The sequence below is a fragment of the Lynx canadensis genome, chromosome E1, assembly GCF_007474595.2.
Source record: "Lynx canadensis isolate LIC74 chromosome E1, mLynCan4.pri.v2, whole genome shotgun sequence".
NCBI lineage: Eukaryota > Metazoa > Chordata > Mammalia > Carnivora > Felidae > Lynx > Lynx canadensis.
The window spans coordinates 20441822-20460555 of NC_044316.2; the positions used below are offsets into that span (position 1 = coordinate 20441822).

Below are 18734 nucleotides of genomic sequence, written 5' to 3' on the forward strand. Positions count from 1 at the left end.
ATCTCCCAGTCTGCTGGGAGCAATGAAGAAGGTACTGATGTCATGTGATGGAGGCAAGATGACATATTAGCGTCAGATGCTGTGCAAGGGTACCAGGGACTCCCAGCTCAGCCCAAGTGGGCCAGAGGAGGAAGCCCAGCTTCAGTGATGTTTAAAGGACTAGAAGCCAACAGGGAGTTGGATAGAAAAGATGTGTTTGACAGAGGGAATAACATGAAGCATAGCATATATGACATGGATGCAAAGCATTATCACGTATTTAAGGATCTATAAAAAGTCTGGTTAGGACAGTGGTTCTCAGCCCCGGTAACATTTGGGGATCTCCTGGAAACATTAAAAAAAAATACTGATGCCTGAGCCCCATCCCAGAGATTTTGATGTGATTAGCCTGGGATGGGGCCTAGGCATCAGCATTTTCTCTAATGTGCTGCCGGGGGCTGAGAACCAGGAATGTAAGAGCTGCTTCTGGGGAACTTAAACCTGCAAGGAGTCAGTGGAGGGTCTCTACTAGGATGTGGTCAAGAATATGAGCTGCCTTTGGGGCAACAGGAAAGTCTCCCGCAGAGCTCAGTGGAGAAATAAAGACCCACTGACCCCCAACTGGGACCTTATCTGCCCTCATAACTGTTCCTTTTGAGCTGCTGTTTCTTATTCACCAGTTAAAAGTGAAAGTCAAGTGGGAAATAACAAAACATACAATAAAATAAAATAAGCTGAAAGATTACTCAATAAAAAGTAGCGATAAAATAGTAAAAGCAGGCCAATGCAGTAAAAACCCCAAATCTCAACCAGACAGAATCACCACCAAGGGCCAGACAATAAAAGCAAGAGCTAAAATGTACTGAACTAAGTGGTAGGCATCTTCATGCATTACGAAAGGATTATTTCCATTTTACAGAGGAGCATAATGAGGCTTGGGGAGATTGAGTGCTGTGGTTCTAGTGGGCAGGGCCGGCTAAATAGCCAGTAGGAGGCAGAGCAAGACATTGAACTTGGGTGTACTTAGCTCAAGTCCAGAGCTCTGAAGGCTCAAGCCTGGCTGCACACTGGAGTCATCTGGGGAGCCTTTAAGAAATACTGATGCCATGGGGCACCTGGGTAGCTCAGTTGGTTAAGTGTCCGACTTCGGCTCAGGTCATGATCTCGAGGTTCATGAGTTTGAGCCCCACGTTAGTCTCTGTGCAGAGTGCTCAGAGCCTGGTGCCTGCTTCAGATTCTGTGTCTCCCTCTCTACCCCTTCCCCACTCGCACTCTGTGTGTATCTCTCTCTTTCTCAAAAATAAACATTAAAAAAATTTTTTTTAAAGAAATACTGATGCCAAAAAGACATTTCTCCAAAGAAGACATGCGAATGGTCAACAGGTATATGTGAAACAAAAACAAAAACAAAAACACAAAACGTTTAAAGTCATTAATCATTCAAGAAATGCAAATCAAAACCGCAAGGGAGATATCACCTCATATTTATCAGGATGCCTCTTATCAAAAAAACAAAGGACCACAAAGCGTTGGCGAAGATGTAGAGAAATTGGAACCTTCGTACGCTGTTGGTGGGAATGCAAGATGGTGCGGCCACAGTGGAAAACAGTAAAAATGAAACGACCGTATGGTTTAGAAGTCCCACTTCCGGGTATTTTTCTGAAATAATTGCAATCGGGATCTCAAAAAGATATTAGCACTCTCGTGTTCACTGCAGCGTTGTTCACAACAGCTGAGATGTGGAAAAACCTAAATGTTCCTCCACAGATGAATGGTTAGAGAAGATGTGGTATATGCACACAATGGTGTGCTATTCAGCCAGAGAACAAATTGACGGTTGCTGGAGGCATGGGGGGAGGGGTTAAAGGGGTGATGGGCACTTGTGAGGATGAGCACTGGGTGTCATATGTAAGAGATGAATCACTGGGTTCTACTCCTGAAGCCAAGACTACACTGCATGTTAACTACCTTGAATTAACAAGTGAAATGAACTGATCACAGAAAAAGACTTCCCTGTGGGGCACAGACACAGGTGTCACGTGTCCTTCCACTTCACGTCTTTGTCCCTCAAGCTTTAGGGTCCGCGGCATCACCTTTGTCCTAGGCTTGTCCACACTGAACTGTCATCATTCAGATGCAGAAGGCAGGCCTTCTGTGGCTCAGCACTAAGGAAGAACTTTTTGCCAGTGCGAGCAGTTTGACGGTGAGGGAGGCTGCCTGAGGGGGCGGTGTGCACCTGCCATTGTCGTCCCTGGGCAACCACCTGAAGGGTCCTGTCGGGAGCTGAGGAGTCATCCTTCAACATATTGTGGTGTGTGTGTGTGTGTGTAGATGGCCAAGAAGGGTTGGGCCTAGCTACTCCTAACATGTTCCCAGTCCCGAAATTGAGGGGTTCAGGGGGCCAGTTGAAGCTCAGTGGGCGAAGATGGTTCTAGAAGATGAGGTCACAGAACTGGGAGGTTCCAGAAGGCTCTACGTCAGTCTGGAGCCTGCCCTCCCGCATCATTCTCTTAAAGCTGGGTGCCTGGGGCACTAGCACTATCATGGGGGTGTCCTGAGCTGAAGCAGGGTGTTGGGTCGCTGCTGCCGCCACTGTCACTGCTGTGTCAGCTCTGGTGGGGACGACACCTGATCAGTGAGCCCCCTTCCCCTCTTTCTGCAGCTGTTAACCAGTCCCTGGCTGGCCTGGACAGAGAGGGGCATGGAAAAAGAAAGGTCGTGGTCAGAAATGGAGGGGGGTTAGTCCTGGGCTGGGAGAGCACCCAGCTGAGAGAGAGAGGAGACCTTGCTGGCAGGTGTCTGGTCTCTGAATTATCAGACCTCACTCCTTGTACACCTTGACCTGCCGTGAAACCCTCAAGATGAAATTAGTTTTAAATCTCTTGGCTACAAAAAGTCAAAAACAATCTCCATGTAGCAGTCAACTTGGTTTCTTCATCCATAAAGGGGGATATTACTCCTATGCCTCTTGAGTTGTTGAGAAGATTAGATGAGATTAAGTTAGAAAACATCCAGGAAAGGCCCAGCTCAGTGTCCGCCAGGTTTGGAGAACTCAGTGAGGTTCCCCTGACTCCTGACCTCCCCGCCTCCAACTTTGCTGGGGAGGGTTCAGGCTGTTGGGGTCAGGACCTCAGGATACTTCAGTTTAAGCCGCCACTCCAAACCAGCAGCTCTGCTTGATGCTTAGGATGTGAAGAGAAACAAGATGGCCATTGTTCTTTGGAAGTTCACTTCATGGTGGGAAAGACTCATGCATATTACAGTCCAGTGTGACAGAGGGACAGCAGAGGCACAGGGTGCTCGAGGAGTGTGGGGGTGTTGGAGAACTCAGCTCTGGTGTGACCCTTCAAGTATAGTAAGAGTTAGCCATGGAAAGGAAGGAGAGGGCTACTGCTTCAGACAGTGGGATCACCATGAGCGAACGGTATGGCATTACAGGAACTCACTGTGTGAGCGAAAAGAGGTCCACATGGCTGGGTCACCAGGGGCCTTGTGGACCATGCCTAGGAGCAATGATGAAGGGAGCCAATGCAGGGTGTCAGGTGGCCAGGCTTTTTGTTTAAAAAAAAAAAAAAAACAACAACTCATGGTGGCAAATGTGTGTACAACAGTTCGGAAGAAGAGTCAGGACTAGACGTAGCCCACCAGCATGCCGTGATGGTGGTCTGAACTCTTGGAGGGAGGGTACAATCAGTGGCACTTTGGGATCTATGGTTAGGGAAGGGTGAAGGGGGGTAGTGACAGAAGGAGTGAAGAATGCCATCCATATTTCTAGTTTGGATAAATGTGTTTAAAGACAAGAATGTTTGAAACCCAGAAATGAAAGACTTAAAGGAAGCAGATTTTAGTGGGGACATCAGTTCTGTTTTGGACATGCTTAGTCTGAGGTGACTGTGGGATATCCAAGTGGAGATGTCCAGGAGGCAGCTGCACAGGACATCTACCGTTCTGGGGAAGACGTCATCAGCCACGGGTGGCAGTTCACAGTGGGGCTGTCCACAGGGTATCCTGACGTGAAAGAGAGGAGGGAAAAAGGCTGACGAGCACGCCAGCACTTAAGACGTAGGCAGAGTGGAGTCCATAAAGGGAATCAGAAGAAATAGCCTGAGAAGAAGCAGGGGACCCAGGAGAGGGGGCATCATGGAAGCCAAGAGAAGGAAGAGAGGCCACAGGTGAATTGGTCAGCAATGAGAGGGGCTGCTGAGGGCCCCCGTGGGACGAGAAGTGACAAGGCCCATTGAACTGGGCAGAACAGTTTCAGGCGAGTGGTGGTGGTGCTGAAGCTAACTGTCATGGGGCTGAAAGCAAAAGGGGAGGTGAGAAAGGGGTAATTTTTCCCATAGACGTTTCCATGAGAAGAGAGGGAAAGAGACCAGTCAGTATAGATAATGATGAGACCCAAGCGCATCCATGCATCAGAGGAAGGAGAGGCGGTAGGAGGAGGTGCCGAGGACCCCAAGAGAGGAGAGGTGATCCATGGGGCAAGGTTGAGAGGCAGGAAAGGGTGAAATCTGGAGTTCGCAGATGCGACAGACCTTGACAAGCGCAGGGGCGATGCATGGTCTAGAGGGGTGGAGGTGAGCGGGATGAGGCCACTGCTGCCTCAGTGAGGCAGGAGGTGAGGTCTTCTGGGAGCTTGGGGGTGGGTCAGGGAGGGGAGGAGGCTTGTGGACAGCCATGAACGTCTTGAATACTCTTTGAAGGAAATGGGAGAGAGAAAGCTGGCCAAGGACAAGCATTAGTGCTGGTGCCAGAAATACTCCATAATAGAAATAACTAACCTATTTATAGTACAAAGAGCTAAGTTCTCCCCGTGCCTTTCTCTTCTCATTCATTCTTTCAACAATCTTACGAGGCAGGTATTATTCACTTCCTCGTCGCATAGCTGAAGAAAATGAGGCTTGGGAAGTGTCCAAAGTCAGAGATGTTGAGCAGTGAGGAGGTGGGGTTCAAACTCAGGGCTCACTGAGAAGCCCCACCCTTAATCCACTTGTCACCCTCAGCGGCTTGAAGGCCCATTGGGGTTGGAGGTCAGGGGTTTTCAGGGACACCCTTTTGTGAGGTGTGTGGAGGTTTGTGTGTCTATCTCTGAAGGTGGACAGCAGGTGTGGTGGGATAGAGGTCACAGGAGAGGTGGGAAGATGTGTCAGGGGTTGGAGTCAAGGAGACATTGGAATGGAGGGTTGCCGGAGGAGGGGAGGGGGTAAGATGCAGGGATGGCAAGGCCATGGGAGTGGGTGGCTGAGACAGAGTGGAGGTCATAACCAGGGACGAATGTCCTCCGTGATATCGAGGGCTGGCCAACAGAGCCAGAGCTGAGAGGCAAGCCAAAGGAACCGAGGTCAGAGCTTCAAAGGAAAAAGGCTTTTGCAAGGTGATGGTTTAGAAAGGGTGGTACTGAAATGCAGGAGAGTTTCAGTACCACCTCGGGGCCATGTGTATGTGAAAGGGCTGCCCCATTGGGAGGGCTGCTGGGTGGCAGTGTTGTACGGGGGACTTTATTTCAGTCCAGGCTCAGCACTAGGAGAGACTTCCTCTGATGGCCGGGTTTGAGGGACTGACTTACACTGTGATGACATTGCTGGGCCCTTGCCCTCCGGAAACATGTGCTCATGGCCATAACTCATGGAGCTCTGGAGTCCTGTAAACTTTGGTCTCATTCCAAATTTTGCCCCTTCCTAGTTGTGTAACACAGGGCTTTGGGATTCGATCATGCCTGGCAGGTGGTATGGAGCTCCAAATAGGCTCATGTTCTTCCCCATGTGGCCTCCCCTCTCAGCTGCTGGGGAAAGGACAGAGCAAGATGGAGAGGAGATGGCCTTAGGGAACCCTCTCCTGGATCTCGAATCTCAGAGGCGTGGCTGATGCTTCGTCAGGGCCGCAGGGGAGCTGATTTGCAATGTCGGAGCCTTCTGCCCCTTTCCCCAGGTACGCTCAGGCCCTGGTTTTCTTTTTCTTCCAAAGGGTAACCTTCTGTGACTGGACGGCCACGGCTGTTGAGCTGTCTGCCATCTCAAAACCTAGCTGTGAGCCAGCGTGGCAGGGGCTGTGCATGGAAGCCAGGAGCTGGGCCCCCAGGAGGCAACTGTGCCCGCCGGGCATCATGCTGCTGGCCTTTGCTACTCTGCTCAGCTGCCTGCTCACCTCCGGCCAGGCCAAGGTCTACAGTCGCTGTGAGCTGGCCAGAGCCCTCCAGGATTTCGGCATGGAGGGATACCGGGGATACAGCATGGCTGACTGTGAGAACCCCTCTCCCTTCCACGCTGCCCCAGGCTCCCCCCAGGTGCCTCCCCTTCCTCCTAGCCTCCCTCCCCGCTCTCACTCAGGGAGTGTGGCCTTGGCAGTTTTCCGAGCTTCAGCTCTCCTTTGGACATCAAATGTTCTATGATGGGTAGGTGACACTCAGCACAAGTTCGATACATTAGAGGCAGGCCACAAGCAACCCGGTGAGCATTCTCCTTCATCCTCTACCCCTGCTGCTAAGGTCACCTGCCACGGGAACAGAATAGCTTAGTACCCTAATCATAATGGCCGCCAAGAGGATAGGATAGTCCCATTGACTTTTAGGGTAGACTGAGCAAACCAGTAAAACCAAACTTTCCAAGCTGCTGGTAGATTTTTGGGAAGCTGTGAAGTCCAGCCACATCTGGACTCATTTTGTTTTTTTTTCTATTGCCTGCCTCCTTGCTAGCTCACCTGTGTCTTCCTCGTCTTGCCTCTAAAGATCTGGCTCTTTCTTGTTCATTCAGCCCACAAAGATTTCTTGGGCCCCACTGTGTGCTGAGTGGTAAGGTAGCAGGGAGGCTGCTCTAGGAGTCAGGAGGCCTGAGGGAACAGTCTCGACTCTTGCTCTTTGGTAGCTGTGGTGACCTTGAGTGAGTCACTTGCTCCCCTGAGCCTTGATGGAGTCATTTGCAAAGTAGGCGGGAGGCCAGCAGCCCTGACCACCTTGAAGCAGGAGCTGAGGCTCGGAGGAGCTACTGTGTGGCGTCAGCACCGTGAGTGTCCTGGTCTGTGCTGGCCTCAGTCATCTGACCCTCAGGCCCGCGTCTCCACCCTATGCAGGGGTCTGTCTTGCTTACTTCACAAGTGGCTTCAATACAGCTGCTGTGGACCATGAAGCCGATGGGAGCACCAACAATGGCATCTTCCAGATCAGCAGCCGGAAGTGGTGCAAAAATCTCAGCACAGATGTCCCCAACTGGTGCCAGATGTACTGCTCCGGTAGGGTTGGGCCTGAGCTTGGGGCTGCCTGAGGCCAGGCCTCTGCACCTGCCTTTGCTTCTTTCCTGGGGTGGTTTGCTCCCCTTGCCTTTATCTCTGAGTGGGAATCTGAGTGGGAGACCCTCTGGGCCTCTCAAGGAGAGTGGGATGGGGCAAGTGATGAGCCTGGGTCCTCCATGAATCTGATTTGGGGTCCCGGATGGGAGACTGTTCTGAGAGATATAGGAATGTGGGGAGGGGAGTGATACAGTGCCAGGGATTGAGAGACAGGATTGCATTTAGGATTGTGGAAGGCGTGTGTGTGTGTGTGTGTGTGTGTGTAAGAGAGAGAGAAACAGAGTGTGGATGTCTAGCTCTGTCCCCTGTTCCCTCATCATGTTTCTCTGCCTCCCACCCCAGACTTGCTGAATCCTAACCTTAAGGACACTGTCATCTGTGCCATGAAGATAGCTCAACAGCCCCAGGGGCTGGCCAGCTGGTAAGTGACGTGGTCTGGAACCCCCCTGGGTGATGTGGCCAGGACTAGTGGACAGCAAGAGGGAAGTTTCTTTTCTGAGTGTTCACTTTGTCTTGGCCACCGTTCCCTGGTTTCACAATATACTTTGCACGTGACTTTCGACCATAGAGATCGCTATTTACGGACAACACGCTGAGTGTCAGGGAGGGTGAGGAATTCACTGCAGCTCATGGAGACAAGCCTGGCTCTCCCAAAATGTGCCTATGTTAGGGTGCCTGCCTACAGGTCCGCCAGACCCGGGTCTAGCCAACCTTGTCCGTCTGTTTGCTTCTTTAACTGTGGCATCTTCATCTAAACTAACTTTGGTAGAAAAGCCCAAGATGCATGACGGATCAAGGAAGCAATTCCTTGCTTGAAGCATGGGTGGGCGCCCAGGAGCCTCATCCTGTCAACTTTCTCTTTTCCTGCCTGTTTCCCACAAGATGGCCTTTGCAGCCACCATCCTCACAGGCAAGGGAGTTGGATGAGCATCTCATGGGGCACTGGACTAGATCTTTGGTTCGCAGAGTGGCGTCTGAGGCAGTGCCCTACAGCCTTCTCTGATGGGGGTCTCACTGCTTAGTCTCCAACCTCCCTTTCCCCGCGTTTCTGGATAAGAGACCAGCAGGGGTGTAATGTGGGGAGGGTGAAATACACTAGGTGGCCGCAGCCCCGGAACTAAAGACAGATGTGACTGTCACAAGGCAGGTAAAGCAGTCTGGGAGGCAGTGAATGTCAGCCCAGGAGTGGAGGGAAGGGAGAGAGACTAGAGGTAGGGGGATGGTGGGGAAGCCTTTGCAGCAATCCAGGTGAGAGATCCAGGGTCTGCACTAGGACAGTTGAAGGGGTGATGGACAGGAGGGGGGTTGGCTAGGAGGGCTGTGGAGGAGGCATGGGGACAGATGATATGTGGCAGTGAGGGAGAGGACAAGGTAGAAATGACTGTGAATCTAAAGAAGGTTCAAGATGTGCCTTGACAATGGCTACAGCTTTGGAGATGTGTTGGCCTGGGAACAGTTGACATTCCAGGACCGGAATCTGGAGTGGGGCAGGATCGGCAGGACATAACACACAGCTACAAGGTCAGGAAGGGTGAGTGCAGGCTCGGCAGGAGTCTAAGGGTTTGAGGCCTTGGATACCCCACCCTGGGATGGAAGACATGGGTCCTTTTGGGTTAAAGGAAAGAACAGCTCTTTTATGCACTGGGAGTAAATTGATGTCAGGTATCACCCCTGAGATGTGGCTGAGGCTAATAACAGGCTGTGGTTCCAGAAAGTAGAAAGAGACGGTTTATTTCTTTCACCTGCACATACTGAGAGTGCCAGGCTCTGTGCTGGGTGCTGGGCTTCAGAGAGGCTGAGATCCAAGTCTTTGTCTTTGAGGGTCTCACAGTCTAATGGGAGAGACAAACGAGCCAGGTGACCACACTTCATTGATGGATCTATAGAGGCCCTTTAGGGGCACAATTGGTCATTGGGCTCTTTGACATTGACATCGTGGAGTTACCAAAGCTTGGAACCCCTGACAACTTGGGACTGCAGCACCCCAGGATCTTGTTTATCTTCCTTCTTCAAGATGCTAATGTGAGGCAGGAGCAAGGTAATGGTCCTGAAAGAGCCCGTAAACTATAGTTACCAACAATTGAAAGACCAGAACCGGTAGCCAAAGAGACGTGGCTGTGGCTATAGTTCTGTCATTTACTAGCTACGGATCTTGGGCAAGTAATTTACATCTGAGTCTCAGTGTTTGATCTGGAGTATAGGGAACATGATACCTGCTTAATCCATGTTGTAGGGCTGCCGAGGGTGGGGGAGTGCAGACAAATGAGTGAGGGATAGGACAGTGTTATGTAGACTGTAAAGGGCTGTACGCTTGTAAGGTGGCATTACTGTCAGCAGAAGGAGCATGGTGTAAGAAAAGAGCACTGGACTAGGGCTCTGGACGCCAGGAGTCCAGGCCTTTGCCCCTGCCTTCTGGGTGAACTTGAACAAATTACCTTGTATCTCTATTGGTAAAATAAGGAGCCTAGACAGATGACTTTTTAAGGGCTGTTGTCGTCCCTTTTTACCCCTTCTTTGTTAGTTAATGGGGTTTACTTGTCCCTTTTTCCCTTTCTAGCCCCTTTCCTTACCTCACTTCTGGTTTAGAGCCCACACTTCCTTCCTGTTCTTCTCTGAGCAGGGACTAAAGGCTGCAGCTGATTTGGTCTCTCCTCTTCCCCATCCCTCACCCTCAGGGAGGCCTGGAGGCATCACTGCCAGGGCAAGGACCTCAAGGACTGGGTGGATGGCTGTGACCTGTAGGATCCTCTGTGGATGGACCGGGCCACGCACAGCAGGCTGGGAGATGTGGTGTGGTCTCTGACCCAGGCTTGGGAAGACAAGCCAACCAATAAAGAGTGGTTTAACCCAAGTGTGGTTCTCTGCTATCACTGTGTTTCCTGATGGCATGTCAGAGCCAGAGCATCTCAGGGTTTCTTCACCGTCCAGCTGGGCTGGGCTGCAGGTGGGCTCCAGAAAGCCTACCATGGAAGTCTTGCTTCCATTTCTGGAGGCCTGGCGGGGGGGGCGGAGGAGGGGGTCAGTGCCTCCCTTGCCCATGCCTGGTAGAGTTTCCTAGACCCTCTACCTGGATCTAGGTTTGCCAGATTTAGCTAAGCAAAAAACGATAACCAAAACACGATGCTTGAGTTAAATTTGAATTTTGGATACACGACAAATATATTTTACAACATGTGTGTTTCTAATATTGCATGGAATGCACTTATATTAAAAAACTGTGTGTTATGTACCTGAAACTCAGACTTAGCTAGGTGTCCTATATTTTATCTGGTAACCTTACCCGGGTCTGGTGTGGTGTACCCCTGGCTTATCTGGGAGGGTCCTTGGGACATTTATTTTCTGTGACTCTGGTCACAGGGGTGGCCACAGTGCCCTGGCCCTCCAGTTGGTGACTGTTAACACACTGGCAGAAGCCATGGAGGGGTGGTGGGTGGTGAGTGGAGACCACCACCCTGGGCTTCAGCTAGGTTCTCACCTTGCTCTCCAGTGTCCTCTAGTGGCAAGAACTTCAAGTGCTGGTGGCCACCCCAGCCTGGGTAAGGAAGTTACCCCTTGCCCTGCTGACCCTTGCTGGGAGGTTGGAGGATTGGGTGGAGGGTGTGGATGGCTTTCAGGCAGCACACCATACTTCTCTGCTTTCCTCAATATGTGGGAAGCTCTGAAGGAGGCGGCGCTGTCTCCCATTCACCTCGAGCTCAGAGTCCTCAGGATGGATGTGTCTGAAGGAGGAAGGTGGGCAGAGTCTCAGGATCACTGTGGATGTGGTGGCAAGAGAAGTATCTGAGGTGATGTCTGAGAGTTTGAGCCCTGAGTTGAGACTGTAGATTCTTCTGGAAAGGACTCAGAGAACCCTGCAGTTCTCTGCACGGTTGGCGTCTCCCAGGGAGAAGAGATGACTGGGATGTTGACCGCCCCTCCCTACCAACCTGCCATCTCCAAATCCACTGGTCAGCAAACAGCAGAGGGTGTCTGAGTTCCACAGTTGGTGAGGCAGGCCAGTCTCCTGTCCGCTGCTGGCCTCGTGTTGGGTTGCTCGCATCACCAGAGTATAGTTGGCCCTGCCTCGTGTCCCACCTCCCCAGGGGAGCTTTTGACTCCAAGTCAAGGTGATGCTAAAGCTTGAGGGTTACTCACACAAGTGGACAGTGGTGAAGGAGAAAGTCCTTGCTGGGAGTTGGGGGTCTGGGGGATCAGTGATGAACGGATACATTCTCATTAAGTCGTAGGGAGATACTGCTCTCTTTTTAGTATCAAAGCAACACTGTGCCTACCATGTGCCATGCATCACTGAATCTAGACCCTAGAGCAATTATTATGATGGGGATCTCCTTGTTATCCCCATTCTACAGATAAGGAGACAGGAGAGATAAATTTGTACCCAGGTCAACATGATTCCATGTGTGCTCTTAGGTCATTGTACTTTGCAGAGAGGTGGTTGTTCTGGGTCACCTGAAGTCTGCTCTCTTGCTCACCTGGCTGGAGACCCTTGGCCCATTATCTCTGGATGATTCATACAGTCTATTTCAACTTCACTTTATGTTTCTGCTGCTTGCAATCAGTTGATTGCTCCACTGAGTGCCATTCACTCTGGAGTGGGTAGTGAGGCCCTCGGATAGATGCAAGAGTTGTTAAAAGGACTTGGAGGCTCTAGGCTGGTGTTATGGCCTTGGGGTCCCTAAAAATGGGACTGGGAAGTGGTCAGGCTTGGACAAAGGATCCTGGAGGCCTGGTGGTGGACCAGGAGCAGGTAGTGACGGAAGAGAAGAATCCGGGAGAGAGCCCTCATCTGTGCATGAGGGGTAAATGGTCTATATTTAACCTGGAAGTTTCAATTTCTAAGTGATGTGCTCAGGTTGAGGACAGTAACCAGGCTATGTCCTGGCATCTCCCTGCTTCCACATCACATTCTCGCCCCACATTCCATTGTTCATTATGTCCAGTCTGTCTTACCTTTTTATTTAAATTTAAATTTAAATTTAAATTTATTTTATTTTACTTTTTTGAGGGGGAGGAGGGGCAGAGAGAGAGGGAGACAGAATCCAAGGCAGCTCTAGACTCCGAGCTCTCAGCACAGAGCCCAATACAGGGCTCGAACTCACGAACCATGAGATCATGACCTGAGCCGAAATCAAGAGTCAGACACTTAACCTACTGAGCCACCCAGATGCCCCTCTTTTACCTTTTTAATATATCTGAAAACTGTCCCTTCTTTCCATCTCAGATACCACTATTTTAAACTCAAGCCCTTGGCACTTTTTTCCTAGGATGACTGCAATTTGGCCTTGTGAGGATGTCCCTTGCCATCCCGCCTCCTCCCTTCCAGTGAGCTTTCCACCCTGTTACTCCCTTGCATTCTGGCCACAGTGACTTTTCTCACCTTTAGGTTAAAGACCAAGTTTCTCGGCTTGGTACACAAGATCTTTCACGAGGCCGGCTCAGCCAACACCTATACATCATCTCTTAATTGTTCAGAAAATTTGCTGTGGCTGGTTCGCATCCCTGGCATCCCTGGGTGTAGCATGCTGCTTCATATCTGTCACCAGCCCCTGCCACTCTTCCCCGTCATTACACTCCAGCTGATCAATGCTGTCCTTTGAGGCAATAGGCTTGTTTTCAAAGAAGGGCTTTCACACCTGCCCTTTGTCTTCCTGAAATGCCATTTCCTCAGATCTTTGCATGGCTATTCCTTTCTCTTCCACCAGCTCTTGTCTCCATCTCACTTCCTCAGATTGACTTCTCTGACCCCTGTAGCTGAAGGAAACTCCTCTCCCCTCCTGTCACTGTCTTACCTCCGTAGCGTGTATTACTGTCTGAGATGATTTCATGCACGTGTGAATTTACATACATCCTTTTTCAATCTCCTTATACTAGATTGTAAACACCATGAGGGCAGGAGATGGGTCTGTTCCTTCTATTTCCAGCACTTGGAATAGTGGCTGGCACATAGTGGGTTCTCAGTGCATGAATGAACCTGTTGAATGCATGACTGATGCATGAAAGAATGAATGGTAGGTGGTCAGCTAATGTTTGCTGAATCAGTGAATGAATGAGCCCTGATACCTTTCAAGAGAGCAGCAATTCATGCAATGGTATTAAGCACCAGCTATGTGTCAGGCCCTAGACATCCCTCAGGATGGACCTGCTGCCCCTCCTGAGCCCCCTTGGGGAGACTTTCTACCTCTCAGGGGGACCACCCTGGCCACTTTTCATCCAAATGCCACTTACTTCCCCCTTGGCTATGTCTTATAGACAGAGTTCAGCATGATTTGGGAAGAGCTGGCACAGTGTTCCCCCTGCCCCCTCTTTTATCTTCGCTGCCTGACCCTGAGAAAGTCACTCCACCTCTCTGAGCCTCAGTGTTCCTCAGGGGCCAGAAGAGCTGATAAAGGCCACCTTGCAATACTGTGTCGATCGCATAATATAGAGCAGTGTGGCACCTAGTACAGGGCCTGGCACAGCAGGGTGGAGGGGGGGCGCTAAGAAATAGTGGCCCCTTGTTTGGTTTCCCTGAGCTCTGGGGGTCCACCTGGGGAGGAATGGTAAGCATATGTCCTGCCTATCTTGGGATCTGGGGCATACCTGGGAAGCCTGCGCCATGTCCTCAACAGTTTGCTAAGACAGAGGAGGAGAAGATGGGAGACTGTGGGAAGGGGAAGCAGAAGGAGAAGGGGAATGGTTTGGACAAGGTGGCAGAGATTTCTACAGAAAGCAGGGAGAATGAAGTACGTTATTTTCCCTTTTTTTAGTCCAAGTCAGCTCATTCTTGACTAGTGTGGCTCCAGGAGACTAATGGGACATGGGATTTTCTAGATCTTCTGTGCTGAGTGGGATGAATGCTCCAGAAGATGAGTGGCTCCCTAAGGTGCTATCTCTTCTCTACCTGGAGGTACATCTGAAGCAGGCAGAGACTCCTGGCAGCTGAGGGGGATTCTGCCAAGCTCTCTTCTTGAGCTGGGTTCCTGTGCTCTGCCTGGGAGACTCGCCATCTCAGCTGGGTACACCTATTTTCTTTCCACTCCAGGCACTGGCCTGAAGCTTCCAGAGTGGGAAGCTGGCCTGGTCAGATGGGGTCCAGCCCTTACTGAACACCTCCTATGGGGTGGCATATGTGTGACCACTTCCTGCCTATGGCCAGCATTACAAACTGAGCACAAGCCTCTCTTCTACAATGTGCCCAGAATGCTTCCTGATGCTTCAGTAGAAGCCACTGTCCATGAGTTGGCAGGTAAGAAGGGCGGGGCTTCATCATGTGTCAGGCACCACACTGGTTCTTTCCATAGTTCATCTCATTACCCTCACAGCATGCTTAAGAAGTAGAGATTTTTAGGAGGAAACTGAGTTCCAGAGAAGTTCTAGAGTTTGGCCATGGTAATGCAGTTGGTGGAGCTGGGATTCAGATGGAGCCATTGGACCCCAAAGGCTGTGCTTTGTCCTCGGCATGTCAGGTCCCCACAGCTGACCAGCCCATGGACTCTAGCTGGCGGGACTCCTGGGGTTGGGAAAGCACAGTGGAGGGAGGGCAGTGGAGAAACTAGCCCACTCCCATTCATCAGGGGTCTGTCTTTCCCAGATCCCCCAGGTTCTTCTCTGCCTCTAAGCCTGTGCTCTGGTATTTGCCTGTCAGGCAAGGCTTTAGCCAAAACCTGCACCACCTCAGCCCTGCAGACACAAGGGGTGCACTGTGCCTTGTGCACCTTGGCTGTAGCTCTCTCACCGCTCAGATTCTTGCATGCACATCTGTGGCCCGCCTCTGCCCAGCTGAATCCCGAGCCCCCGAAGCTGTGTCTTCTTGGTATATGAACCCACAGTTCCTGGCACATAGTGGGCCCACAGAAAATGTCCATGGGGTGAGGGATTCTGGACAGAGACCCTGCCTGGCAGTAGGATATCTTCTTCCAACTGTTCCTTGACTTCCTCCAAGACTGGTTGAGTTGGGTATGCTTTGGTGCCCACCAATCGCTTTGTCTTGGCCCTTTTTCTTTCTTTTTGATGCAAAACGGTGATTTTATTAAAGCACGGACACAGGACCCATGGGCAGGGAGAGCTGCCTGTCTTGGGCCTATTTTAACTTGGATATAATTCCTTTTGAAAGGACACCACAAAGTCTGAATTCTTCTAAAGACAAATGGCCCATGATGGTGATAAGTTAGCCACATGAGCCACTTCCTTCAGAGGCATGGCGTGGAGAGCACCTTCAAGGAGAGAAGACATTCAAATTCCCCATCCCAATGCATCACTCACAGGCATTATCAGGGGCTGTTTATTTATTATTATTATTAATTGTGGTTGTTTTCAAGTAAAAAAATTTTTTAAATGTCTATTTATTTTTGAGAGAGAGAGAGATTGGGGGAGGGCCAGAGAGAGAGAGAGAGGGAGACATAGAATCCAAAGCAGGCTCCAGGCTCTGAGCTGTCAGCACAGAGCCCTACGTGGGGCTCAAACTCACAGACCGCAAGATCATGACCTGAGCTGAAGTCAGTCTCTTAACCAACTGGGCCCCCCAGGCCCCCCATTGTTATTTTGTTTTTTAAAGAAAAAACAACATTACCCTCCTGCTCGGAAATGAATGAGATGTCAAAAGTCGTGTGTGTCTGGGGCTCAATAGCCCCCAGAGAACAGAAGGCATGCATTTCCTGCATGTGTACGGTGGGGCCAGTGGTCACGTTCCTTAAGGACCCGGCCACAGGGATGTTTGCAAAGCAAGCTGCAGCTGCTTTCTATGTATGCAGGTCTCCTCAGTCCTCAAAATCATTGCATGAATAAAATAATTTTATGAAATCACATCTCAAGGTTCTCTGTTCATATTCATTTTCTGCTCGCTCATTCATTTTGCCATCTGTGGGAACTCATTAGCACACAAGCTGCAGCAGGTGCCAAAGGTTTAAAAAAAAATTATGGGGGGAGAAACTTGAAATTGATCAAATCCTACCTATCTTTTCTTTTTCCCTCCTGTAAATTGAAAAATGACAGCCATTATGTCATTTTAGGAGAAGTGTTGGTTGCTCTTTGTGGTGCTGTGGCGCTTTTGAGAAGGAAAGGTTGGCTCTTTCTGGACCAGGGAATCTTTGCCTAGCCTCAGGGCATCCCTAGGGGGTCGCAGATGGGCTCCAGGGGTCCATAACCCTCCTATAATAAAACTTATATATCTCAGTGACCATGTGCATTTTTTTCCCCTGGGGAGAGAGCTCATAGCTTTCATTTTATTTTGAATCCAAACAAGATTAAGATTCCATGTTTGACAAGAAGAAAACAGAAAAGAAGAAAAGATAGAAAGTATTTTCCTTAGCCCATTGAAGCCTCATAATTACCCTGAAAACCAGGCATCATTAAATACTTGTTTAAATGCCTGACTCCCATTCTCAGCCTGCGCTCATAGACTCTATGACTCTTCTATGACTCTATGACTCATAGACTCCCGCCAAGGGATTATTTGTTTGTTTCCTACCCCCTCTTCTTATATAGAGGGGGAAACTGAGGCCCAGAGAAGTGAAGTAGGTTGTCCAAAGTTAACTTTGGTCGGTTTACTGCAGAAATGGGTTGGAAAGTCAATCCTTGACTCTCTGTAGCCTGTGCTGCTGTTGTTTTGCTCTTGCAAAGTCAGTGAGCATAGAGTTGGGCAAATGTTAAACTGAATTAGTAAGAGACTCTCCGCCTCCCGCCTGTCCTTGGGCTGGATTGGTTCCCCCTGACCTGTTTCTTGATCCCCAGGGAACTTCTGGCCCCAAACGCACCCAACCTATTAGTCCTAGGAATATTCAGATGCATGCACGAGATGATTCCATGTGCCAGGAGTCTCCGAGGAATGAAATAAACCAGACCCTGGCTGGGAAATACTGTCATAGGCACTGGGAAGGCAGGGAAAAGAGCTGAAGGGCCTTAGTGACAGCATGCCCCTCATTCTTTGCACCTGCCTGTCTCTCAGTGGTCATTGTGGACAGTTTCCCCTTGCCCTTCTTTGCTCAGATTCCCTGGACCTACATTGGTGGTGTCCTTGCTCTAGCGCCCCTCCCCCCCCCACACACTTGGCGGGTGCTGTTCTCTCCTTCTCCTTCCATTGCAGAACTTGTAGTCGTCTGTCTACTTGTCAGAATTCCCTGCTCACATGGTAAATCCCTTGGAGGCAAGTGCCTGGCACATACTGGACAGCCAATCAATGGGAGTCACAATCAATAGTGATCCTGTGTTCTTCCTGTGTTTCCCCTTCCCAGCTACGCCAGGAAACTTGTTCTACGCAGCGTGAGGTTGCCCTAGCTGTGAGTGGATCAGGGCGGGCGGCATCCGTGGCCTCTCGGAGCCCCCTTTTCTATTCTGTAATGGGGAGCTCACGCACTGCTGTTTTCTGGAGGGCCTCACCTCTGCTTCGAGTTTAACTCTCAAAATCAAATGAACACCTCCGAGTTTGTGGAGGAAGAGGTCCCAGGTTTCTCCTTGGGTCTCTAGGGTTAGGCAGGCCGAACTGAGCTTCCCCTGAGTGAACACAGGTACCCACCAAGATCACGCCCCTGGGTGGTGTCTACCTCCCCCTTCCGCCTTCCCAGTTCGCCAAGAACCTTTCTCCGGAGACCCTCTGTGAACCTTTCTCACCAGGCGTGCTCATGAAGACTCTTACAAAAATAGCTGCAAGCTGGAAAAAGGAAAATAAAATAATTCTGTTTCTGTCTGCCAAAAACAACAAAGCAACAGTGTGCCCGCAGCCAGCTCAGTCCCTGGCATGGCTGTACTCACAGAACGGCTTATTCCCTTTCCTCTCCCTGACTGCAGCCAACTCCGCTGATTCTATTTCTGAGGTTACGTGCCGTTATTTGATTGATCGATCGATTGATTGATTGATCGATCTGGCCCTTTGACGTCACTGATAATTCTACCTTGTGGTTTGGACTGGTGACTGTTCCAAACGCCCGGCCTTCTTCTCATCCTTTGGGCCACTCTTGGAAATGTGCCACAGCCCTAAGTCTCTTCTGTCTACCAAATGTCCCCGGGTCTTCACTAAGGAAATGATTACACACATGGCTACTTGTTTGTAATGATAAGAAAAAAAACACCTCGCCCCTCCCAAGAATTCAGGCATACAACTGTGTCTTTGGTTAACCACTGGATAACAGCAATCAGCAGCTGGCTATTAATTTACTCTTTCGAATTTCCTGTCTCTTTCCCTTTAAACTGGTTCAGTATGCAGGCCTGCTCCAAGATGAACAAAACCAGAATCCCCAAATCGGAAGGGGTGTGTACGTAGGTGAGCCATGAAGCAATCCAAATCCATGAGAATATTCTGTGCTCCATCACAGATTGATCTGAAGTTGTTTTTTTTTTTTTTAAAGGAAGCCAGAAATCCAATGAAGCAGTTCAAATTGCAACTTAAGATATAGATTTTTAAAACATTTATGAAACTGTTAAACTGGAACAAGGCAGAAACCTCCAATAGATTCCCAACTCACTGATTAGAAATTTCATTTGTTCCTGTCCCCGATGGGAGC

The 18734-nt window shown here is 50.1% G+C and overlaps 1 protein-coding gene across 1 annotated transcript; it reads left to right on the forward strand.

Annotated features, from left to right (window-relative positions):
• Nucleotides 1–5954: 5954 nt before the first annotated feature.
• SPACA3 (sperm acrosome associated 3) lies at nucleotides 5955–10002 on the forward strand. Its single transcript, XM_030297056.1, has 4 exons — nucleotides 5955–6218; nucleotides 7045–7203; nucleotides 7603–7681; nucleotides 9936–10002. The coding sequence occupies exons 1-4, from the start codon at nucleotides 6032–6034 to the stop codon at nucleotides 10000–10002; spliced, it is 492 nt and encodes a 163-aa protein (XP_030152916.1). The 5' UTR covers nucleotides 5955–6031.
• Nucleotides 10003–18734: the final 8732 nt, after the last annotated feature.